The sequence below is a fragment of the Numida meleagris genome, chromosome 3, assembly GCF_002078875.1.
Source record: "Numida meleagris isolate 19003 breed g44 Domestic line chromosome 3, NumMel1.0, whole genome shotgun sequence".
Lineage (NCBI taxonomy): Eukaryota > Metazoa > Chordata > Aves > Galliformes > Numididae > Numida > Numida meleagris.
Genome location: NC_034411.1, coordinates 32288966 through 32314216, shown reverse-complemented (window position 1 = coordinate 32314216; position 25251 = coordinate 32288966). Strand labels below are relative to the sequence as shown.

The 25251-nt window shown below is 41.9% G+C and overlaps 1 protein-coding gene across 7 annotated transcripts in view; it reads left to right on the top strand.

Moving 5' to 3' along the window:
• The window catches only part of LOC110396486 (opsin-5-like), a 46129-nt gene continuing 23512 nt past the window's right edge, over positions 2635–25251 (top strand). Inside the window, exons 1-4 of one of the 7 annotated variants that reach the window (XM_021392128.1) lie at positions 2635–5099; positions 8719–12432; positions 13060–13199; positions 15219–18691. In XM_021392128.1, the coding sequence (XP_021247803.1) occupies positions 18571–18691 (121 nt within the window). In that variant the 5' untranslated portion in view covers positions 2635–5099; positions 8719–12432; positions 13060–13199; positions 15219–18570. Of the gene's footprint in view, positions 5100–6299; positions 12433–13059; positions 13200–15218; positions 18692–18957; positions 19121–25251 lie in introns of those variants that run through there. The other 6 variants (XM_021392130.1, XM_021392127.1, XM_021392129.1 and 3 more) reach the window with 6 other exon arrangements.

Here is a 25251-nt window from a genome sequence, read left to right as displayed (position 1 = left end):
TTTTGCCAGTCTTAAAAATTACATTAGAAAATAAGGAATACTAGTAGAATTAGAGGAGCTTTTTTTAGGCTGAATTTCTATTAATTCTGTACCAGATTTTAGTACCATATATGTGAAAACAAGGTTCTACAGTGAGAAATGTCTTTGCTCTGAACGGTGGTTTCCATTTAAAATTGTGAAACTTCTTCATTTAAATTGATTCATTTTGATCAGCTAAAAGAAAAAAGTTTGAAAACAGTTCTCATAATGCTTTGCCTTTTTTTCTAAATACCTTAGCATTTTTTCTTTTGTGCCTCTTTGTTGCTGAACTTCTCCGAGCTTTAAGTTCTTTCATTCCCCCCTCCTCCTTTCTCTGCACGTGATGGCCATCAGATACTTACGTGAGATACTCATCAGGAATAAGAGATCTTCTGTGTCAGTATGTCATACACGGGGAAGGGTTTTTGTTGTTGTTGTTATACTTGATTAGTGGTTCCTATAGGAAGCAAGAGACCATTTATTTCTTTAGCTGATAAGGTTGTTATGGCATGTTTTTCTGTAGAAATGCTTACTTTTGATTATTGATAGCTGGAAGTTGACTAAGGGAGGGAGATGACCTCATTTTGTCTCCAGATGGGATCTATTCAAACTAAACCCTAAAAACCAAAACCAACTTCAGTGACCCAAGCATCTGCATGGGTTTATTATGTCCTTCATTAGACTTATTAAAAGTACCTGTTCAGATTATGAAAAATACCCATTTACCACGTACATAGGATGCTGGCATTAAACTCCAGTTCCCAAAGGTGGGAAATATTATATGTACATGGAAATCTTTATAAATCTCAAAGCGCATGAGTAAGAAGAACCATGCAACTCTGCTTTCCTGTTGAGTTTTATGTACTTCAAGTTCTCTGTTATGCATCCTTTTTCCAGTTCCATTACTGAATCTTGCATTCTTTAAGGGAGCTGGGCTTCATTATTCCTTTTAGTTTCTGTGAGAGAGCTGTAAGATGGCCACCCAAGAGTCATTGCCGGCAAAGAGATTTGTAAAAAATGTATTTTTACCACAGTCTGCTCAATTTTTAATATGAAATGACCTAGAAGTCCCCTTTGTGAACTCAGTGAATTAAAGGTTATGTAAAGGTAGGTATTTGTATTATTTACTTTAGAAGCCTTTTTTTAAAATCCAACTTTTTCTATAGGATTCAGCTGTTTTATTTGATAAGATTATTCACTTGCTGCTAGAATCAAATGGTGAATGAGGGGCTCTCTGGGCAGTGTGTCCCAAGTTGGTCAGGAATTCTTGAAGTATGCTTTCTTGGTTAAGGAAGAAAGAAAACAATATTGCAATCAATTCCTCTGTGTGAAAGATAATAATCTAGTTGTACTCTCAGCAGTACTGATAACAGTATAGATAACTGGTGATAAAGAATATCTGCTGCTGACCTTGCCAGGTAATTGTATCCTTAATCATGGAGTGGTGATTTTATAGCAGTAGTTCACATCTTTGTTGCTTCCAGATTAGATTACTTTGGCTATTCTTTCTGCATGCATGTTGCTTGGAAACTGCAGCTAGCACAGAAGAAGATGGTACTGTGTGTGCTCAGCAGCAGCGTTGGTCGTACACAGCATTGTTTTCAGCAGCTGCCTCCTCATTTCCAAACGGTCACTTTAAGATGCAAGCTTTAATCCCCGAAGTTCCCAGTGCTACAAAGCCCACATGCAGCCTGCTTCTCCAGCTGTGTCACTAATGGTCACTGGGGGTCAGCAGGCTCACTTAAAATAGCATCTGCCCTACTCAATCAGGAAAGGCCTAGTAGCAAAGCTTCCTAGTGAAGCACTCTCAGCTCCAATGCATCCAAGCCTTAATTTATTGACTTGTCCCATCTTTCTATAAAGTGTTTGCTTTGGGGTTATTACTGTGTTGTACTAACAACAATCTCTTTGGGTTTGGAATTATTATTTTGATAGCAGTGTTAATTTTTAATATTTCATGTTTTACTCCAAATTACCACTGGATATGAAGTCACTACAGAAACCATAAAAACTCTCATCAAGTAGAAATGAAATTTCAGTACAAAATGGATAACGTGGGTCTTGAATCACGTCAGGTGAATTTTGTTTCCTGCCTGTCTTGAGGGCACAGTGTTGTTTATTTTAAGCCAAATGAGAAAGTGTCATAAAGGAAATCTACCTATTGAAATACTAAGATACCGCGATTTATTTTTAAGATGTCTTCTGCAGATAGCAGTGACTTTTAGTAAGGTTACATAGGACGCATCTAGTGATGGAGAACTGTTAGATACTCTCAGAACGAGTTCAGAGGAGGGCCACCAAGATGATCAGAGGGCTGGAGCACCTCTCCTATGAGGAAAGGTTAAGGGAACTGGGCTTGTTTAGCTTGGAGAAGAGAAGGCTCCGGGGAGACCTCATTGTGGCCTTCCAATACTTGAAGGGAGCGTATAAACTGGAGGGGGAATGATTGTTTACGAGGGTGGATAGTGATAGAACAAGGGGGAATGGTTTTGAACTGAGACAGTGGAGATTTAGGTTAGATATTAGGAGGAAGTTTTTCACTCAGAGGGTGGTGATGCACTGGAACAGGTTGCCCAGGGGGGTTGTGGATGCCCTGTCCCTGGAGGCATTCCAGGCCAGGCTGGATGTGGCTCTGGGCAGCCTGGTCTAGTGGTCGGCGACCCTGCACTCAGCAGGGGGCTTGAAACTCAATGATCTTTGAGGTCCTTTTCAACCCAGGCCATTCTGTGGTTCTATGATACTTTCCTTGTGGACGGTTTCTTATCACTGAAGAATGAAAAGGAATTACTTTGTTCTGTTTTGTGGGTTTTTATGTTTGTTTGTTTGTTTTCAGTGCTCTGTCTTTGCTGATGAAATGAAGTGTAGAGAGTTACTTTGCTCATATTCCTTTGACCGGGATCTAACTCAGAACTTATTTTTGTTTTTATGTATTGATCAGTGATGATTCCCTGTTACCTGATCACTGTGCACCCCTAACAAGAGTTAGTGAAGAAGCTTTATGAACTGCAAGAACTAATTATTGAATTTTGTTACTGTTTTTTTCTCCCCCCTTTAATCTCTTCAGATGTTGAATACAATCCTCTCTTTGCTCTGAATGCTAATTCAAGCAGAGCTCATAGTTATTTCATTGTTAATTTTTAAACCAGTCTGGGGTTTATGTTAACTTTATAGAATAAAAAATTAATTCTGATTTTTCTCTAGTGTTGTATGCACATGTTTCTTGGAAACAGTATGCCATAGCTGACCGCAATAGGGTGAAAAGCTCTGCGAAGAAGATGAAATGTTTAGGTTTCCTTGACAAGAAAAACGTCTGGGAAATGCCCACGTATTTTCAAAAATAGGGAAAGTTATGATCCTATATACATTTCTCTTTATTAGTCATATATGCACAAGTGTATGGCTTGATAATGTTCAGAGCACTAACCAAGTCAAAAAAAAAAAAAACCCTAGATTTTCCTGGTGACTGCCTTTTTGGCCTTCAGAAATAGTCCATCGCACAGATCAAGCAGGAACAGTACAGGAAATCTTTTGGGTGGAACGATACTGTTATTAAAATATTTGCTCTTTTTTTTTCTTCCATAGACAAATCATTGACTGCTCTCAGGAGTGTTTCTCCTTCCGTTTATATTACAGTTGTAATATATTATAAATTTGTTGTGCAAAGTTAGCCCCACATACATTGTGCTGCTTGTCTGTTTATTTCAGAAACTGGGGTTGGAAGATTCCCAGATTATTATGGAATTCCTTCAGAACACCTTACAGCTGTCATCATTACAAAACATCTCCACAGCATTGCCTACATTCACTCCTTTATAACCCGAGGAATAAAAAATTGTTTGAGATAAATTTGAGGAATAAATAAATGCAGATACTGCCGCTTTCTGTTTCAGATGTTGGTATTGTCTGCCAGCAATGGCATGAAAACCATCGAGTACAGAGCTGCTTCCTTGTACGTGCATTGGTTGCTGCCATGGATGTGTGAAGTTCCACGAGACTGATGTAAGACTCGCTGTCACTAGAAGGTCCTAAAACTGCACAGTTGCTTCCTCTAATTTGCGTGTCTGAGACTGTAAAAGGTCTTGTACTAGTGAGGCTTCACTTTGTGTGTGGCACAGTGAGTGATTTTTTTTTCCCTGTGAAAATTCTGGGTATTGAAGCCCAAAGGAGCACGGCAGTTGCCTGTTGCGCATAATAGCTCAAGAGTCCTGCTGCACCAGCACTTGGTGTTGAAGGAGGCTCTTGCAGAACCACTGCACTCTTCAGTGTTGACAACTTTAGTAGTACAGGGCCCTTACCATGACGATTTCTATAGGGCATTTCAGCCATGAAGGATGGACAGGGTTTTTCCTGTTTCTGCAGTCATTGCTGTTCTGATGTCTGTTAAGTTTTTACGTTGCTCTGAACTGGCTTAAGAAGTTGAGGTTAAGTAAGAATTTACTGGCTTAGAACAGTAAGTGTCAAAATTTGGGGTAAAAAAATGAGTAAAATCCTATAGTGTCCGGTGTAATTGTAAAAGACCCATTACCTAAACCTGCATGCCTGGGTTAGCAAACTGTTAATGGTCATTCTTCGTCATGCACACATTGACACCAAAAAAAGTTATTGATAGTGACATTTTCTTTTGAAGTGTTGATCAAAAGCTCTGTTGGCTGCCCACAGACAGTTCTGCATTCTCTTAGAAATGGCTCCCAGAACAGTTTGCCTACCTGGACAGATTTGGGTGTTTTTTGGGTTTGTTTTCTTCAAAGGAATGCTCAGGTTTGAAAAACCTATTTGAAAACCATGTGCTTCAAGAACACAGGATGGATTTCAATGCACTTTCCATTAGTATTCTTCCTAAACAATTCACAACTGTAGTTCAATAGTAAGAGCAGTATCTAGAACATCAGATAAGAACACACCATGCTGGAATGGGCTCTCATTCTTTTGTAAAAGCTTGATTCTCTGCAATGCAAAACAGCCCCCTTCTCACAGATGTGAGTCTGGACATCACAGCACGTCAGAAGATGGTTGTTCTCTGCTGCTATGAAAGTGCTCAGTTGCGACCATGTGGAGTTCAACTGTGGCTGGATGAAAGAAAGGTAAGACTGGATCCTCAGTGCTACCCTCAGCAGTGACTTACTGTTTCAGCAGATGAAGTGGCAGCACCAATAAAAAGGTAATCATCTTTTTTTGTCTTGGCCTTGTACCTCTTTTCAGCTCCTGTTCCCTGGGCAGGGCCAAGCCCCACAGTAGTGCATGTTCACTGTTTCACTAATCTTCCCTTGCTACTCCAGACCAATGGCTTTTCTTTCCCCCTTTCCCTACCTGGATGGCTTTTCAAGCTGTAAGCCCCTTCTCCCTTTTAAATATCCCATAGAGTGTAAGTAGCTAAGATTCATGTCTTCAGAGGGAAATGTACAAGGGAGCTGGGTAAATTGTGTCTGAATAAGCAAGAGCTGTGGAGACTGATAGAGTATGTGTTGGGGTTGTTCCTGCTTAGAGCAAAGCAGGCCAGGGTGGGCTGCTAACACAGAGAAGCACTGGCAGAGCTGCAGGTGGGTGAGAGGCTGATGGGAAGAAGTGCAGCCTGCCTGGCTGCTGCAAGCTGTCACATACTGAGCACAGAAGGGAAGGGTCTGCTGAGAGAGATCTGTGTTAGAGAGGAGGTTGTGCGTGATTCAGAGAGTGCTGAGGGACTGAAATTCCCATTTGTCTGTGTTGGAGCAAGCTCGTTTGTTTGTGGAGGCTGTTATCTAGTTCTCAGCAGGGTATAGAGGGTCTCAGGTGTTTTTTTGCTTCTCTGTCATCATGTGCTAAGAGGAAAATAAGTCTGGGCTGCATTTATATCTGTGGGCACAGTCCTGCTGTGCATGGTGTACAGAATGGCTTCTCATCTTTTTTGCACAGACTTCACACTTCAGAGATGATGGAGGTTGTACTGACCTTCCTAGTGTTCACCTCTCCTATATGTTTAATGATCTGGCTGAATGACTCCTCCACTGCGGTTGTGGGCAGCACAGGTGAAGTTAGCAGCAGGTGATATTTACTCTGCTGTGAATTGGCACTTGGATTCCTACAGAGCCTGTTATCTTCGAGATACTTCTGTACAAGTCCTACCTTTGATGCCAGAGTTGGAATCACAGAATCACAGGATGACTTGTGTTGGAAGGGACCTCAAAGATCATCTAGTTTCAGCCCCACTTCCACAGACAGGGTTGCCATCTGCTAGATCAAGCACTAGATCAGGCTGCCCAGGGCCCCATCCAACCTGGCTTTAAATGCCTCCAGGGATGGGGCATCCACAGCCTCTCTGGGCAACCTGTTCCAGCACCTCACCAACCTCTCAGTGAAAAACTTACCCCTGACATATAATCTAAATCTTCCCTCCTTTAGTTTAAGACCATTCCCTCTTGTCCTATTGCTATCAGACCATGTAAAAAGTTAGTCTCTCTCCTGATCATAAGCTTCTTTTAAGTATCAGAAGGAGAAGGTTGCAGTGAGGTCTCCCTAGAGCCTTCTCCTCCAGACTAAACAAGCACAGCTGCCTCAGCCTGTCTTCACAGGAGAGGTGCTTCAGCCCTCTGACCATCTTTATGGCCCTCCTCTGGACCTGCTTCAAGATTTCCATGTCCTCTTCATGCCAGGGGCCCCAGGCCTGGACACAGTACTCCAGATGGGACCTCACGAGGGCAGAGTAGAGGGAAACAATCACCTCCATCACCCTGCCGGCCACCACTCTTGATGCAGCCCAGGATACTGTTGGCATTCTGGGCCACAAGCACCTACTGGCCCATGTCCACCTTTTTGTCCACCAGGACTCCCAAGTCCTTCTCACCAGGGCTTCTCTCCAGGAGCTCTCTCTGTCTGTACACATCTAGGACTGTCCCAACCCAGGTGCAACACCTTGCACCTGGCTTTGTTGAACCTCATTAATTTCATGTGGGCTCACTTCTCAAGGTTGTCCAAGTCTTGTTGAATGGTATCCCTTCCTATCACATTGTGTTTGGATTCAGCTGTCTGTTGGCTTTCCATCAGTAACAGGGGCCTGATTTTATTTATTATTATTTGATTTTATTTCCTATTTATTCTGGAGTTGGCAGTCTGATGTGGATAGGATTAGCATAGTGTTAACGTCCTTTCTGGAATTTAGACTACTGAATGCTGCAGTGCCTCTCAGTTTAAAAAAGCGACATGAGCTCCACGTTATCTGTTCTTTATTTTCTGCCTGGGAGGGTCAGTTCTGCTAAAATCACTGTAATCACAGAATTGTAGGGGTTAGAAGGAACCTCTGGAGATCATCAAGTCCAACTCCCTGCTAAGGCAGGTTCTCTGTAGCAGATTGCACAGGAAAGTGCCCAGATGGGATTTGAATATCTGTGGAGAATGAGACTTCACAATCCCTCTGGGTGATGGCTCGTGGCTTTCTAAGGTTTGAAAACTGCAACTAACAGATAACTGTCATTCTTTCTATGGCATTTAAAAGCATGAGTTGATACCAGATCTCTGTAAAACCACCGTCTCTAAAGCAGTGTTTTCCCTCTGCTATCGAACTGAAATACAAATACCTGCCACAGGATGGCAGCAATCGGCCAGGTTTGAAGCATCTTCTCACGGTTCTGGGATTGCATTTCAAGGGGAAAGATAAACTATTCAAGCTAGATCATTTGGTCGATGATATGACGAATACAGGCGAGGCTTTGCACGTTTTTATCCATTATTAATGCAAGCCATGCTTTACAAAATTTATTACAATATAATAACTTGCTTAGCTCCAAGAGCTTGCCCAGGGGTGAACTCTGAGTATCGTGTAGTTGTCCGTATGGGAGTTCATTTTGGGAGGGGTTAAATAGAGAGAGAGAGCTGCATAATCTCTTCTTAATGAGTACCTGTTTCATACTACCTTTAGACTTCAGTTTCCAGTGCCATAGGGTCATCTAAATCATCCTGTCACTGCAATGTGATGCCCTGCTGTGATACACTTTAATTTTCCTGGAATTCAGTGTCTATAACTGCCAGTCATTAGCTTATTATAAAATGTCTTTAAATTTTCTTAGAGCTAATTTGCTGTCGCCTCATCTGTAATAATGCTTGAAATTAATTTTTTACAACCAGAGTTCTTTTAAGTTGCTCATGCTGGTCCCTTGTTGGTTCTGCCATCAATGTAACCAACTAGCTGTGACCAAAGCAACTGCCCCAGCACAGAGTGGTAAAAGCACTGCATTCAATAAGACTATGTGGAAGCTGAAGGGGATTTACAGCCTTATTATACTTGTTATAGATTTCAGTAAAACAAAATTATTTCATGGAAGTTCTACTCTATGGAGGTTCAGCCTTTTTTATTGGAAAATACAACTTTAAAAATGAATTTAAAAAAAAAAAAAAGTGCAGAGATGTGATGATATCTAACTAACAAGCTCTCTGCCCTGCCCCAGGCAACATTTCCTGCTGGGATCTCCACCACCTCAGCTGCGTGCCTCACCTGTGCAGTGCAGTCTCTCTCTTCAGGCCTTTCAAGATTCACATGTGCAAGCTGTTCTTATCCGGACAGCCCTGCTGCAGGCACTGCACTTGGGTGGCTTGCAGAGCCACTGGTGAAAGGGTCAGAGTTCCATCCCTCTCTCCTGCTGCCAGCTAACGGCACTGGGAGGAACAGGTTCTTGGCCTCTTCTGTCTTTTGGTGGGTGTGTCTTTGTAAGTCTCTCTTTTTTTTTTCTTTAGCTTGGAATAATTGGCAGGTCTGTCCTGTAAATCCCTTCACGAATGGTCAGAAAGGCAGGAACCAGCACAGTGGGACAGAGTGCTCAGCAGCACATACAGTACCACTTGGATGAGCGAGCCACAGCTGGGAACCACAAAGTGTCCTCTGAAGCAAGGGAGGCAAACCAGGTACCTAGGGAGCACCAGAAGTGCTACCAGCAGAGCACAAAGACAGGGGTGAGTAAATGTGAATGGTGGCTGGTGTGAAAGGGGGGTGTGCATATGAAGGTCAAGACCCCTACAGCGATGGTGATGATGCACTGCTAAATTCAATCTTCTGCCCCCACTGGAAGAACCAATCTGGGACATCTATGAAACTGACCCGGGGCAGCTCCTTGTGGAGAACCTGACTGCCCAGCCCTGGTTAAGACCAGCTGTGGGAGGCAGAAGAGCCTCCTGCAGGAGCTGGGGTGCCAAGCTGGGGGACCAAGGAGAGCTGCGCACTGTCAGCAAGGAGGAACAGAAACGTCCAACCAAAGTGGCATCCTCTGTGCAGGGTTGCAAAGCCATTTCCTGGATGAAAACAAAACTAGCTTTGAATTGATGTTGAAAGTGAACTGGAGCTTACTCTTCCTTATGTGTCATACCTGGATATGTAGCTGACACATGGGGCCTTTTACCACATCCACAACTGGCCAAGATGGAGGAATACATACTGGTTTTCTGTGAGGCTGAGAATTTCTTCTATTTTTAGTTTTGAAGAGTGGAGTCACAGACCGGCATTTCATATCCTAGAAACCTTGCCAATGTTCTGATGCCTTAGTCAGGAGATGAAATGGGGGCTCTTAGCACTACTGCTGTTTCTCACTCTGTTTTTACAAGTACAGAACTGATAAGGCTTTTAGCTTCCCTTTGTTTCAGGACATTAGTGATAGTATTTTCCTTCAATTTCAACCTCAGAAGAAGCTCAGCTCCACTCGGCACAGTGAAGTACATAGACAGGGATGTAATCTGATTGGCTTGGCCTGTGTTTTTGCTCTATTACTTAGTGTCAATGCCCCAGACACTTTCTGTACCCAGCTTGCAAAAGACAGATTATACATACATGTCTGCATTCTCAAGCAGATAAAACAGCTGGGATTTCCGAGGTGAGATGGAACAGAGGTTTGACTGCGAAGTTCAGAGGTTTGGTGTTACTGTGTTCCCTGGACATCGCCTGTGAACTCTGTCAGAGGCAGTTTGCAACCAGATGGATTTCTGACTTGAACCTTTAGCAGCAACGATTCCCACAGCATTGCCTTTGATATCTTAGTGTCAGTACTGTTAGCTAGCTCCAGTGACCCTCTGTTCCTTGTCCATCAGAGTGTATAAATTTATATTCCCCAGCATTCTGCTCAGCTGCAGTTAGCAATGGTAGCACAGCACAATGAATGAGCCCATGGAAGATGCTCTGATTGGAACATGAAGGGTGAGGACAGAGCTGGGCCAAGAGTAATATAAAATCACCACTAAGGCAGCAAGCAGAAATGAATTTAGAGCAATAAAAAAAAGTAGAAGGGAAACAAGTTCAAACTCAGAAACTGAAGACTAGTATATGTTGACACTGGGAGCTAATCTGAAATGCAGTTATTCACTAGGAGAGTAACATGAAGGAAAACCTCAGCATCACAATGAGCAAAGAAGTGTGTTACAAATTTCAAGTACTTTGCTCATATAACCAGCCACTACAACTCAGTATGGCAGAGCCCAGCACCAGGCAAGGCACGAGGCTCTCAAAGCTGTTAACAGCTCTCCAACAGGAAGACTTCCCTGGCTTCCTCCACCAGCCCATATAACAATGTATTAATTGTTGTTCTGGAGCTACGGAAGGAGAGGGAACAACTGAACCACTGACATGGTCTGCATGGTCTTGTGTGGGACAGAAATTCAGGTGTCTACGGATGCCTACAGATCTATAGACTGAGGGGAATAACTCTGAATCAGACTTGTTTGATGACAGTTCTCCACTCCTCAGTCCCACTGTGCCCATGCAGACTCCGGAGCAGCCAGCTGCACTGTGGGGATCGGGTCATGAAAGCTCTGAAAGATGCCTCCCATCTGCTGTTCAGAGCACCAGAAGATCTTCATTCTTGACTGACAGTGTGGCTGTGGTCTTAGCATTCATACATGCTCAGTCTTCTGCTGGAAGTTATTTTTCTTCCTGGAAATCCCAAATAGAGTGAAAAATACAGTGTTTCTACAGAGAGTCATCTCAGCTGCTGTTATGAATGACATGAATGACTGTTTTGCTGTAGGGAGAGAAAGAAACAGAGAAAGGAACAACCTTCCATCTATGACAAATTGCTCTCTCTTTTTTTTTTACGTTTCTGTCATTTGGAATAACCTCAGCATCTTTCAGTGTGGCTCTGTCTTGCTCTAAGTGGAAGTGAATGTTGCTTTCTCAACAGTGTTTTCAAATCAAGAATTCTGCTTTGAGGAAAAGCATTTGGCCAACTCTTCTAAGGATTTCATGTGTTGGTGCATTTTCTTTTTATAACTCATCCAGCTAAAACCCAGGACATGCTCATGAGCAGCTGTAGTGGGGTGGCAAGAATGAAAGGCAAATCTTTGTATTGTATTTATGGGGAGGGAAGGCAAATTTGAGTATGAAATAAATTCCTCGGTCCTATCCTACAGATAGGTAGGATTTTGCCAGCATGAGACAGCTCTTATAGCCTTGAGTATCACCTTGGCCCCTCAAATTCAGGTGGGCTTTGAGGAGGTGTGGTGGCAGGACATAAGATGGAGAGGGGTGCATGCCTTGTATTTAAGGAATGAAAGCTTTCAGTTAGTGTTTGGGAGAAGAAAAGAAGTAGCACTGCCATGGTATGGATAGTATAACGGATTCCTCTTTCCTGCCAGGCTGTTAAAGGGTCATCTTTTTGGTAGGCATTTAGAGAAAACCCTCACCAGCCCTGAGCCTTACAGTTCTCTTTCTCAAATAACAGAATATGTTGGAAAACATTACGATGGAGCCAACGCGTTTGATCTCAGACCTGGTATGAGAAAGGATCTCTCAAGCTCACCGCAGGTGCAGAGGAGGCTCGGATCACTTCAGTGAGATGTGACCAGGCCATGAGCTTGGCAAGGGTCTGTTGGATTTGCCTGGGCAAACAAAACACCCTTTGTGGAACACCTTGACACCCTAATGGTGAAAAGTGCTGTTCAAATCTTAGGCTTTATTTTTCCAGTTTGCACCAGTGAAGTGACCTGAGGACTGGCTGACAGCATTTTGAAAGCTCATTTCTGTGTGTCTAAGAACAGTGATGGTCTCTGTTTTCCCCTCAGCAGACGCAGCCCCAGCTGACCTCTCCAGGATTATGAATGGGAGTGGCAGTGCGGTGCAGCGCCTGACTCCTCAGCTGCGTGTCAGCCGTGTAGCTCTGATGTCAGTAACTCCTCACCTCCTCTGACCCCGCTTGGCAGCGCGTGCTCTTGCCCAAATAAGCAGCTCGTTTGCTTACACGCCAAGCAAACAGCCCTGAAAAGCCGATACTGCTTCTTTTGAAGTACTGAAGAACTTTGCTGTTCATTTGCAAGACCAGAGAGGCTGTGTTTTTCAGGCAAGCCACTCTGAAATTCCTGTTGGAGCTGTTTACTCCTGTTTCTTCTCTGAGAAGCCAGTTGCTTCCATTTTTTTCCCTACAGTGCCCAAGCAGCACTGCAAACAGCATCGGTGTTCTAAAACTTCCCAGGGTAAGATGAGAGAATATTTTCTGCAGGGCTTGTCTTATCCTTCTAGTAATGCTAACTTCACTCAGACAGGACATCACATGGAAGAACTGTTTGTAACCCCTTTCAATATCTAAAGGGGAGCTACAAGAACGAAGGGACAGGCTTTTTGCAGGGTCTGCCATGTTAGGACGAGGGGACATCATTTCAAACAAAAGGAAGGGAGATTTAGATTGGATATAAGGAAGAAGTTTTTTTTTACAACAAGGGGAGTGAGGCACTGGCACAGGTTGCCCAGAGAAGTGGTGGATGCCTGGTCCCTGGAGACTCTCAAGGTCAGGCTGGACAGGGCTCTGAGTACCTGATGTAGCTGTAGGTGTCCCTGTTCATCACAGGGAAGTTGGACCAGATGGCCTTTAGGTTCCCTTCCAGCTCAAGTGATTCTGTAGTTCTTCAGCAGAAGCTGCTGAAACGTATTACTTATCTTACACAAAATCCTCGAAAAGCACTATGAGAAATTCTCAGGTAGCATCATAGTCATTCTTTTGGAGTTGCTGTGCAAGTATCATTTGGTTAAGTAGATCAACACAGAAATGTAAAATTCTTGAAAGTTAAAAAAAAAAAAAAAAAGACAAATGTTTTTCTCTTTAGATATGCCTTGCATCAGCATTTACCATGAGAAAGGCAGCATCTCCAGCTGTTCTGTGTACAGCAATGACACCTGGAAGACCACTGAGATGATGGCATCTGTCTTCCACTGATACCAGCATTATGAGGAAGGGCACAGCCAGGTACAGTTAGAGCCCTCCCTGTATGTATTGTTAATGAAAGAATAAAGAAGTTAAGAAAACATGTTAGTAACACTTGTTTATCACTATTAAATGCTGAGAAAGCTTCTTCTACAAAGCTGGGGGAAAAAATGACTTATTTTTAATGCTGACCTTTGGAATTGATAAATAATATCTTAATTTTTATCAGATTTTAATGAGTTATGACAGGAGTTATTACAAATTCCCAGTGATACTCTCATGTGTGCACTTGCAGCTCGGAAGGCCAAGAGTATCCTGGAATGCATCAAGAGGGGTGGTGTGATTGTCCCCCTCTTCTCTGCCCTTCTGAGACCCCATCTGGAGTATTATCTCCATGCCTGGGGCCCCCTGTACAGGAGGGATGTGGAGCTCTTGAAGTAGATTGAGAGGAGGGCCACAAAGGTGCTCAGAGGTCTGAAACATCTCTCCTATGAAGAAAGGTTGAGGGAGTTGAGCTTGTTCAGCTTGGAGAAGAGAAGGCTTGGGGGAGACCTCATTGTGGCCCTTCAGGGCCAGGTTGGATGGGGCCCTGGGCAGCCTGAGCTGGTGGTGGGGCAGCACTGTCCATGGCAGGGGTTGGAGTTGGACGATCTTTAAGGTCCCCTCCAACCTAAGCCATTCCATGATTCTGTGATAAAAAAAGTATTTTTTCAGTTTAATGTCTTCATATGAATTAAAAAAACTATTTTAAGAAAAAAAATGCATACTTGGCTGTGGCATTTTGTTAAACCTCCTGTGCAAATGTTAAAATATGTTAGTCATACTTACAGAAATTATCTTCTATTCTCATGCTTTATGAGCTGCAATGTCTAGAGAAAGAAGAATGGAATTATGAAAGACCATTGTGATCAGAGTTGCCACCATGGTGATTTCTCCAAAGTTCACCTTCCTCCTGCTAGAATGACTCCAGCTGCATTCTGCCTAGGTTCCCCCTTTCCCATGGTGAAAAACTGTAGGGTCTGTTGGCAGTCCTGCTTTGCTTCAATTATTCAGTCGTACATGAATTGGTAATTGTTCATATCTTAATTTCTGTAGTGGTAGACAGGACAGGTATTGGGCTTTTTGTCTCCCAGAGTAACCACCAGCACTTGGTGAACACCCAGCCTCACAGGAGGATTCCTCGCAGTCAGTGGCAGTGTGATGCTGTCAGCTGGGAAGTTAGTCCTTCATATTTTGCTTGCAGTGGCATCTCTGCCCACTGGTGTTTTACTGATTGCACTCTCAGGAGAACCATGGCTGTTGTTCCTTGTAGCACACTTTCAGCAGCCAAAGATGGAAATAGCCTACCTGTGGTAGCTTGCAGAAGTTAAAGGCTGCCTTATGATCTGAAGCACAAAGCTATGGGTGTCCTCTACTTGTTTTCTTGAAGCCCTGCTAATTGAATGCTGCCCACTGTCTGCAATCAGAGACGTGGCTGCGCTTTTCTGGTTTTTATCTTTGAGATAACAGTTTGTGGTCTTGCCTCCCTACACAACACGCAGTTATCCTGCCAGGCAAAAAGCAGGTCCTGCAAAACAGCACACAGGTGTGGTGGCTGAAATCATGTTTGTAATTAGCAGCAGTAATTTGAGGTTCTGGACAGTGCTCATTACTGTGGCCAGAGAGACAGATGCACTTAGTCTCAGTTTATTCAAAACTAATTTAATCAGCATTTACCCACCTGAATCACCATGAAGGGCAACTTTTAACCACTTTTAATGAGGGCAGCTGTGCCAGCTGGAAAGGAGAAGGAGCAGCCTGCAAGCCTGGAAAAGTGCTATCCTGAAGTAAACTAATTCATGTGATAGGAAGGAGTTTATGGTTTTCCTCTTTCTTGGGAGTTTAGACATTAAAATATCAGCAGTCACTGAACTTTCTGTAAGAGGTGAAACCTGGCATAAGAGAAAAGCAAATGGTTAATATACAATGGTAAGGAACAGCATAGAGCAATTAGGTGAAAGTGTCTGATTCTTCATTAGCAACTTTATACTTCTGACTTACATCTTGTTATATGGCTTACAGGTGATTTTCTGACCACTTATAGCTGTTTTCAGATGAGATCATCTGCAAGATGCTTTCCAACTTTTAGTCTCCTTGGAGGGAGTGACACTCTTGCTATCCTGGAAATCTGCATTAGACCAGTTGGTTCATGGTGGGGGCAGGCACATGAACTAGACGCCAGAAGAAAAAGCACATTTACTTTTCAGCATCCTGAGAGGACGTGTTATTTCAGGTTTCTGAATACAGAGAAATAAATAAGCTCTATTACAGGAAGTTCAGAAAAGGTAAGAGCATAAGAAACTACCTTGTCTAGGGCTTCCCTGCTAGTCTCCCAGGCTGATTATTGTTATAACAGGTTTCTATTATCTGCTCCCAAATCTACTCAAATACAGTATTAAAGACTTCACAGTAGTCTATGATATATAGTTTATAATAGCAACTGGCATCTGTAACAATTATGTGATATCGGCTGAAGGAAGCATAAATTAGGTTGAAGTTATTTAAATTTTCAGTGATTTCCTCTTCCTGCATGGTATTCTTTTAATCCAGGATTAAATTCTAATTGTGGCTAAGTACTCAGAAAGCTCATCAATTTGAATGGAAGTTTTAGGAACACAGCATTTCTGAGGTTTGAGCGGGAAGTTGTGGGGTGTGATTCTTACTAGGTTGTAACTTCTGGGGGTCTTGTGCCAAGCAAGCACAAAGTCAACAGAAGGAATGAAGAGAGAATCCTTTTCTCTGACATAATGGCAGACAACGAATGAAAGTACGGTGTCTTGGGGTCTGCTCTCATTTTTGCTACCTGAACATTATGTCACCTGAACACATTAAGATAAAAGTCTGTGTTTCTTTCATAGTTTGGATGTTGGAGCTGAACGAGAGAAGAAAAAGCACTGTTAAAAAGGAAACTCGCATCTTCCTCACCATGGTCAAAAAAAACCTGTGCGTAGTTTCACACTATGGAAGAGGCATACATGAAGGTTTGCTTTGTTCTGGTAATGGATGCTTGATGATATGAATGAATAAAACTTCACTGAAGCCAATGCAGCTCTATCATACTGCTGCCTGTAACCAGTAGCCTCATGAGTACAGTTATCACCACTGCTTGTTCACCTTGACCTACCCAGAACTGGCTTTTAGCTGGCTTAGCTGTGACAGAAGGTTTAGTTGCTTTTTTTTAGTTTTGTTTTTATGATTGGATGACTATTTCCTCATTTGTTTTACTTGCTTTTGCGATTGTGATATAACCATAACTTTTGTACAGGTAGCAAGTGACTCTTCTGCGTAGAATGCCAAATGAAATGCTTAAGTTGCAGTGTTGCAGCGTAGGAGAACATGGGCCTGGCATGGCAGTGTTGCCAGTGGTGGTACAGGAGGCAGCAGAGGGGAGTGCAGACATGGAGTGATGGGAAAAGGGAGCACAGGATGTCTGTGGAGGATTCAGGGATATGAGAAGCTCAGCATGAACAGTCAAATGCAAACCTGGCAGCAATATAAGCCTGCCATTAGGCATAGCAGAGAAAATATATAAAAGGTATACCATGTATGTAAGATGCATTTCATACAGTAAATTCAGATGTAACGTGGAGTTTCAGACCAAAGATGGAGTTTTGGACCAAAGCAAGGTGTAAAGCATTAAGAAAAATGTATAGAAATAGTCCCAAGTGGAGAGTAAAATGAGAAGGAGGAAATCAGCAGCTTGTTTGTAATGTCCATAAACTCTGCATGAAATTGCAGCACTGAGCCAGTTAAACTTCATTAAGTTCATGGCAGAAACATGTTATCTGCAAAACATTATTTATAGGATGTAATCACATTCTTAACTGAATTTGCCAAGTAACCTAGTATGGGAGCCGGAATGTGGCTTGGACATAAAAACTTAGGGAATGCATCAAGTGCAAAGTTATCATGGCAAGATGTCACACACAGGAAAGGAACATTCTAAGACTGAATGGGTATGTTTTGAAACATATATGGTCCAGCATGTGTTGCATTATGATCACTCTTCAGCTTAAAGATCCTGGATGTGTTTTTCAGCTATGCGGTCTAAGGTGGTTGCCACCAGTGGAACCTCAGGAATGAAAAAGATTCAAGTCTGCTTTCTTAGAAGTAGGTGTTCCAAGCAGAGTGCAACTAGCACAGTCATTCCCATTTATCTATTGATGAGTTTTAAGCACTACTGGCCTGATCCAATGTTTATAGGACATTAAGGTGACTGTTATATGAAACCCTGAATAAATAATTTCAACAAGTCTGTTTTCATGGAAGCAGTGTACAAACACATGATCTGATTTTTGGAAAATCATCTTTTACTGATATTGAATGTGTTTTCTTACTACATCAAGTCCATAGGCATAACCTATAGTCACAAGATAATTCTTTGCAAGGCTAAATTCTGTCTTGTTGGAGATGGTCTATTTTTTTAATTTGATAGGGATTATAATGAAAAACGTGTAGTGGAACAGGCTGCCCAGAGAAGCTGTGGGTGCCCCGTACCCGGAGGCCGGGTTGGACGGGGCCGTGGGCAGCCTGAGCTGGTGGGAGGCAGCCTTGCCCACAGCAGGGGTTGGGGCTGTGTGGGCTTTGAGTTCCCTTCCAACCCAAACCATTCTGTGATTAAAGTCTAAGCATACTCTGAGCTGATTTACTTAAAGCACATATAATGCGTCAAGAGGACAAGATCTCATTTTTCAACAGTGAGGGAAAATCCAGCTGTACTTGGAATGTATAGTATAAGGTTCATAATGGTATAAAAAGAGTCGTTGTTCTTAAGGTAGAGGTTGTAAACTGTTTTCCCTTTATTTGAAACTAGTAACTATGCAGCTGGTAAAGTAACTTCAGAGTTGATTTCTTCTGCTGTACTGAAATTACATTCTCAGGCTATGATTTTTTTCTTTTATTAAAAACTCTGGGAGATATTTTTCCTCCAAATGTCATTTGAACTAAAATTCTAAGGGGCTTCAGTGAAGACAAAAAGACAAAAGTAATGGCATTTCACTGATATATCAGTACGCACTGCACTTGTTGGTGTGTCTGTAAACCTGTAGGTTATGTGGTTGTCTTTTTGTCAGACACACTCTTCATTCAGGATTTCTGTAAGTAGGAATTATAAGGATGCGAGGAAATCTGCTGTCTTCACTGGTCACAGGCTCACAGCTTGTACTAAGAGACAGGATTAGTGAATAAGAACAGGTTGGAAGGCTACAAAGCTCCTGTCCCTTGCCATTTCCTTCTTTAGGTTATTAGTCTCATCGAAGAACTTCCCTGAATAGTCCGAGCAGGAACAGAAGAAAAGGCTGGATTTATTTTATGTTTCCTGGTGTTTGGGACATACTGGGGAAAAGGCAAGTTCTGGTCATAAGCTTTGCTGAAAATGTCTCTCCAGTTGTCTCCACAGGCGCCCTGGAGGAACAACAACATCAGTTTTCTGAGCAGGGAAGCTGCTGTCACAGAACAAGGAGAGACCATTATAGGTTTCTACCTACTGGCCTTAGGTACGTACTCTGTCTTGGCTTTGCTTATGAAATTACACTCCTAGTAGAGTTTGGTGTAAAGCTTGAAGTGATTCATTTGGTTTTTGTCTGTAACAGAACAGGATATTATAAAGTGCAGCTTTTTTCTTCAGCTAGTACAAGATCAAAGAGGTACAGTCTTATTTTGCTAAAAGATTAATAATCAATGCAAAATTTTTGAGAATAAAGAAACCAAGCTTGTAAACTTTTAACAATTGTTTGCTGAATTTAACATGTAGGAAGATTTAAATTAAGAAAAAGTACCTTCTCAGATGTATGTAGTACTTCTCTGTCTTCTCATGTCTCAGAAGCACTGAATTAATGTCCTTTGATTTCCAGAATTTTGACTGGTGCCAGTCAGTTGGCAACCTACAAGTACTTCCTGCAGAGGCAGAAAATACAGTTCTACAGGTCTTGAATTTTTATAATATTTGTACTGCTTTTACTTTAAATGTTTGGCGTATTAATTTGTAATAATTAACTCCCTCAAACAGGATCCCTGGGAGATCTAAGGACTGTAGAGCATTACCCCTTCTTAGCAGTTTCAGTACCATTTTGGTTCTCCTGCATGATGGCATTATAGGGGTATAGTAAGGATTTGAAAATGGAACCCAATATGAACTCACTTCGATCACAGCACAACTTTGCTTTTTGTTTTGTTTAAATGTTTTCTACTTGGGGCAGAGTCAATGCGGGATATAAGCAAACCTTAGGAAATATCAAAGAATGCAGGTTTGGTAGGTAATCAGAATTTCCAATTATACAACCTCACAGGAAAATACAAAAATAGTAACTTTTTATTACACCACTTGTTCTAAACAGCACATTCAAAAATGTTTCTCTTTTTGAATGACTGACCTAAGCAGATTTTTTTCTTTTTCTAAGCTTATCACACATTGCAAGAAGCTTATTAGCCCAGAGCTAATGCTTGAAAAAGATCTGTGGATGTTACAATGTAAAATGTTAAGTATTTTAATATGGTTTATATGAGACTTTGGTTTTTTATTTGTAGGAAGTAGAGGTGGAGGGATGCTGTGTCTAGAATAAAATAGAGGTCCTTAAAAAAAAATATGATTTCTAGCTTAATTAACAGTGTCTGTAAGGTAAAGCAGAGTTGTCCCAGTTTTATCCCCAATCTGTTCAGATGTGTGCACCCCCTCACAAACGGTTGCACCATCAGTTAATGAATTAATCAGCTGAATTTAAGACTAGAAAGAACCTGGCAGGTCAGCAAGGCCATTCCCCTGCTGTGACAACATATAATCTCATTTACAAAGCTATCATGCTTCCTCATATAATTGGCTAGGGGCTTTCTGTTCTTGTTGCTGTTGCTCTTCCAAATGGCAGTTTGCTCCTGACTTGGTTTCTCTGTTGCATAGGAGCCTTTTCTTAAATCATTTGCTATGATCACACCAACTTTATCCTTTTTGTCCCTCCTTTCAAATGAAATGTTTGTTGCCTGCAGGTATCGTCTACAGCCACTCTATATTCCTATATAGGTAATCTCATGGTCAAACTTGCATTCCTGTTCATCAGTAAGTAAATGATGGTTCTCTTTATCTCCTATCATTATAGTGTTTCCTCTATCATCCTAGCCCATCGCCCTAGGAGCTTTTTGCTGTTCCAATCTGGACTCATTCTTTGTTCACACACCAGGGCCCAAACCAGGTCTCACCATCGCCATTCATTACTATTAACACCTCTAGCTCCGCTAGTCCCTACTGGTGCTGGCTGTGCATCACGCTGATAGTGCACACTTCTTCCATCAATGGACAAACAGAGGTGTTTGCCTCTGCTGCTTCCTGACACTGTCCTCACATCTTCCAGCAAATACATTTTAAGTACCTAAGTGCCTGAACTTTTACACTGTTCAGTTAAATTTCATTAACTCCTTATTACTTCAGTCTTCAAAGTCCCCTGGTTACTTTTGTATGCTATCCAGTCATCCTCTATTGCTGATAGTTCTTGTCAGCTTTCACCAGCAATATCATGGCTGCTAGAGCTCCTTCTGGCTGTGCCAAACCTCTCGTGAACACAAACCTTGTTCTGAGGCTGATCATGGAGGAAACGCATTATTAACTTCCATGCACGTATCACGTATGCTCAGATCCATTTTCAGTATTTTTCTACTCCTCACCTATTTCAGTAAAAAAAAAATCCTATTTGATAACATAGAATTTTTATTGAAGATAGCTAGTACTTCTCCACCATTTGTTTGGAAAAATATTCGTAGGGCATAAGCTACTGTTCAGAAACCCTTATTATCAAATAGTCATTTTATAACCAACTCATTATCTTCCCTACAGAATTTGGCTTAAGGACCTGTAATAACTCTGTATGAAATATAAATAACTCTGTAATTAAAGACTCTGTAAATAAGATCTCAAGGTCAGTAAAGAGAAGCTTAGAAGTTTCCAATTGGGTGTGCTGTAAGAGCCACCACAGTGTCTTCCAAAGGACTCTTTAGCATTGCTGCCAAGGAAAATCTTTCTTTGAAGAGGGGCAGAGAAAATAACCCATAGCAGAAAAATACTGGGGAGGAATTTCCTTTGTAATCCTGTTAAAAGTTTGTTTTTCAGGATTTGACATTTGAAATGCACACAAATAAATAACTTTTGGCAGTAATGCTAATACGTACTGTAAATCCTGTCCTAGCTTATGATGTTGGAATTCAGTGTATTGTCTCTTCCTAGTCTTTCAAGAAATGTTCGGATACGTGTTTTATTTCCTTTTTTTAAAAGGGAGACAGAAGCCACAATTCCACTGTTGGCAGCTATGTTTTTAAAAAAAAAAACAAAAACACCTACATATGTTTTTACATTTCGTTATAATTTATGCTTTTTATATCATAGTGCCAATATGCTTGTCAAGGCATTACCTGGTTTTAAAAAAGGACAAATATATGAGTTATAAAAAACAACAGATTAATTCCAAAGTATTTCAAATTTTGTAAATAGTCTGAACTTCATCTAGATTACTTCTTAAAGCCCATAGTTCTTTGTAACCAACTTCATCCTCTATGTACTTCTGTCAGGCTGCAGTCCTGATGTCATAACCCAGTCAGCCTCCGTAAGTGTTATGGTATTGGTTCTTGACTGCTCCGGATCTTTCTGTCATACCTTTTGTCATTCTTTCCCATACTTGGAGGAGAAATAACAAAAGCTTTTTTTTTCCCCTTAATCATTAATTAGAATTCTAAAATTAATTGTTCTTTTCTACGTTTATATGCTATTTGTTCTGTGCTTATTTTCCCTAGTTTCATAATTAAGTGGGGCTGTTGGAATGAATGATCGACATAACAAGAAATGTCAAGTGAATATGACAATATTTTATAGAGAGCAAATTCTGACTTTCTGTGAGTACTCCTATCATGCAGGCATGCTGAGGGCATTATCAACCTGATCTGAAAACTGGAACAGACCACAAGGCCCAAACTTGCCTTTAAATGGCACATATTTCTGAATGGTGACAGTACACTGTTTGACAGGTGACAGAATGAGTGTTATTTTGGGACGTTATTTGACAGCTAAATCTGAGAAGGTGGGAAAGAAAACCAGCTATTCACAAAGCGTTCATCCACAAAATGATCACATTTATTGAACAAATAATCTCTCCATGCCTTGTCAAGTTTAAAACATGATGACTCTTCTTCCTGCCAAAATTGTCAGTGTGCCCTGGATAGGATATTAGGTATGTGTAATTAGTGGTGATGATTAAAAGCAGAGCAGGGTCACTTCACGGTTGCAGTAGTTAATGACAGCTTTGCAAACTCTGTACATTTTCCCACTGTTTTACTACAGCAAACCCCTCCAGACAGACATTTATGCTTGTGTACATGTTGTTGGATCAGTGTCAACTTCATTCAAGTCTGCTCCATACCTGGATGCTCAATCCAGTTCCCTTCCTACAGGTCAGGCTAAGGGAAAAGCACAGTTTGTCCTGTGACACTAAGCCTTTTGTTATTGTTTTCTTGACTCCTACCTCTTAAGGATTTGTATATTTTAAACTGCAGATGGGTGACGTGTAACCCTCTTTCTTTTTTTCCTTTTTTCCTCTTTTGTTTTTTTCTTTTTTAATTCTGTCATAATATTTTACAAGTAAAGGCCGCATAGCTATGCATGTCAAGTAAGAAAAAGCTTAAGGACAGAAACCTGTCTCAGCTGAGCATTGGTGCTGTCATCTACCGAAAATGTGGATGACCAGATCAGAGCTATCTGTTCCCTTATACCAGACTTAACTCTAATATGGACAGTGTTGTTCACAGCCCTTCTTGTGCACATTAGAAGGAAAAGAGGGTATGACTGCATGGTCAGGCTTGGGTGATTTGGCAGGAATTTTTGTAGAAATGCTGCATTCTCCCTTAGCTGTTCCCCCAGGTAAACACGTCACTGTTTTCTTTTTCTTTCAGCAGAGAAGTTTTCAGTGTCCTCAGTCATTCTTGTTGTCAGCTTTCTGGGTGCACTTCTTGCACTAGCTGGTGAACAGCAAGTTGATAAAGGGTTGCTGATAGGGTTTTGGTTCCTGACTTCCACCACTTGCTTGGCAGCCTTGCTGTTCCTCCCTTGCAAGTCATGGGAAACAGCACCAACCCCTTTGTGGAGCGTGTTGACATATCTGCCACTTCAGAATTGCCATCATTGAAGATCATTCATCATCCCTCATTGATGAGCCCGTATCAGACCACATTACATCCTACAGAGGAATCGCAGTGGCTCCACTCTCAACTTTGGATTGGGTGAAGTGTTCAGTTTCATCCTATCTGTTATATATCTCTCAGCCGCTTAGAGATCTCCACTGGAACCTGTCCTTTCTCACCATAATTGCCTGAGGATTCTGAGGCTGAGTTTTGGTGTTTCAATTTCTTTCTTTTTTTTTTTTCCATATCCTCTTGTGAGAGATTATTGCTGGTATCCTGTAGAAGACAGAGTGGGTTCTCTCAGCTGAGTCTCTTCCATCCTCCGTGTTACTGAGAGGCCACCTGGTTGGCAGAACAGCCGAGGAAACTCCTGCTCTCATCCAGAGTGCATTGCCCAGCATTGCATCTTTAAACCATCAGTGTCTGAACATAGTTTCAGAAGTGATTGCAACTACCTTATCTCTGACATCTGTCATAGCTGTACTGTTGTTTTACATCACTTTTTGCTCAGTCTCTTCCTCAAGATACTTGAACTGAAAGCTCCCATGCTCTCCAGGCTAGGGGGAATTTCGAGGACAGCCTTCCTATCCATTATATCGTATTGACAAAATAGTACTGTTTATGAAGGAAGTGAATTTTTTTGTCTGCCATTTCAGTGCTATGCCTTAATAGTGACGGAACCCTACCTACTGTCTTGAAAACCATCTTACATTAGAGGAGGTAGAGCTGACACATGCGAACAGCACAGCTATCATGGTTGCCTTGCAAACTGTGTTCCCAAAGCAGTCGGTCCTCCCCTGCCTTTCTACGCCTGTTTATGATACCAAGACTCAGCAAGAAGTTTGAATCAGTTCCCAACTTGAGGTGCACACTGATGTTGGAAATGAGACTCCATTAAGGAACATTGTCACCTAGTGGCCAGACTAAGATGTACTTACTATTGTTGATCCTACAACAATATATATCTGTATATACACATATGTATATATTTGTGTGTGTGTGTATATATACATACATACGCACGCAGAAGGGTCTCCATGTATCATTGCATCAGTGTCTACTTCTGATTAATGCCCTATGCTGATACATCACCTCTTCCCAACTCAAAAGCTCTTTAGTGAACCAGATGTGTTTGCTAAGCAAGCGGCTTTTTGGCAATTCTGCAAAGAGGAGTTATTAGGAAGGAAATTAGTCTGCAGAAAAGCTGTTCACAGTGCAGTACCAAGTCCGTCCCTCCCACTCCAGACTCAGGAGTACCTCAATGGGATCCGTGGAAGTAGCCTCTCTGTCTTTGCGCTTTGTTCTCTGATCTTTCAGCTCGTGATGCTCCCAGGTGGCCTGGACATATGGAGCCCCGCAGAGGAACGCTGTGTTCCCATCATGCACGCTTATTATGTTTCTTAAAGGAATTCTGGGTGTTCCCTGAATACCCAGAGATGTTATGCAATGCCATCAAGTTACATCCTTCTTCAATATGTGTATTTGCATCTTGCTGTGTCAACATACAGTACCAGTGCTCTGGGATAGCTGCTGCTTGTGTCTAGGTGGAGGAACAACACTTTTCTCCTTGACTTGGTTGCTACTTCAGGTTGCATCCCGGCACCAGCTGTGGGAAACAAGACCGACCACAAGCTCCTGGGTTCCTAAACTGCAGATGCTCAAAAGAGGTTATGTTTTGCTCTGTATTAACAATATGAGGAGCATCTACATATGTTGCAGTCATAGAGCAGGTTTTGGGGTAGAAGTGAGGACTGATCAGAGCCAGGTGCTGCTTGACCTGCTGCTTATCCCCATTCCTGCAGCTGCTCTGGAGATGTCCCCTTTCCCAGCTAAGTGCCATTCTCAAACATTGAGCCTGATGCTTATGAGTAAACATCTTGTTAAACATAAATTCTTTCTGCATGTC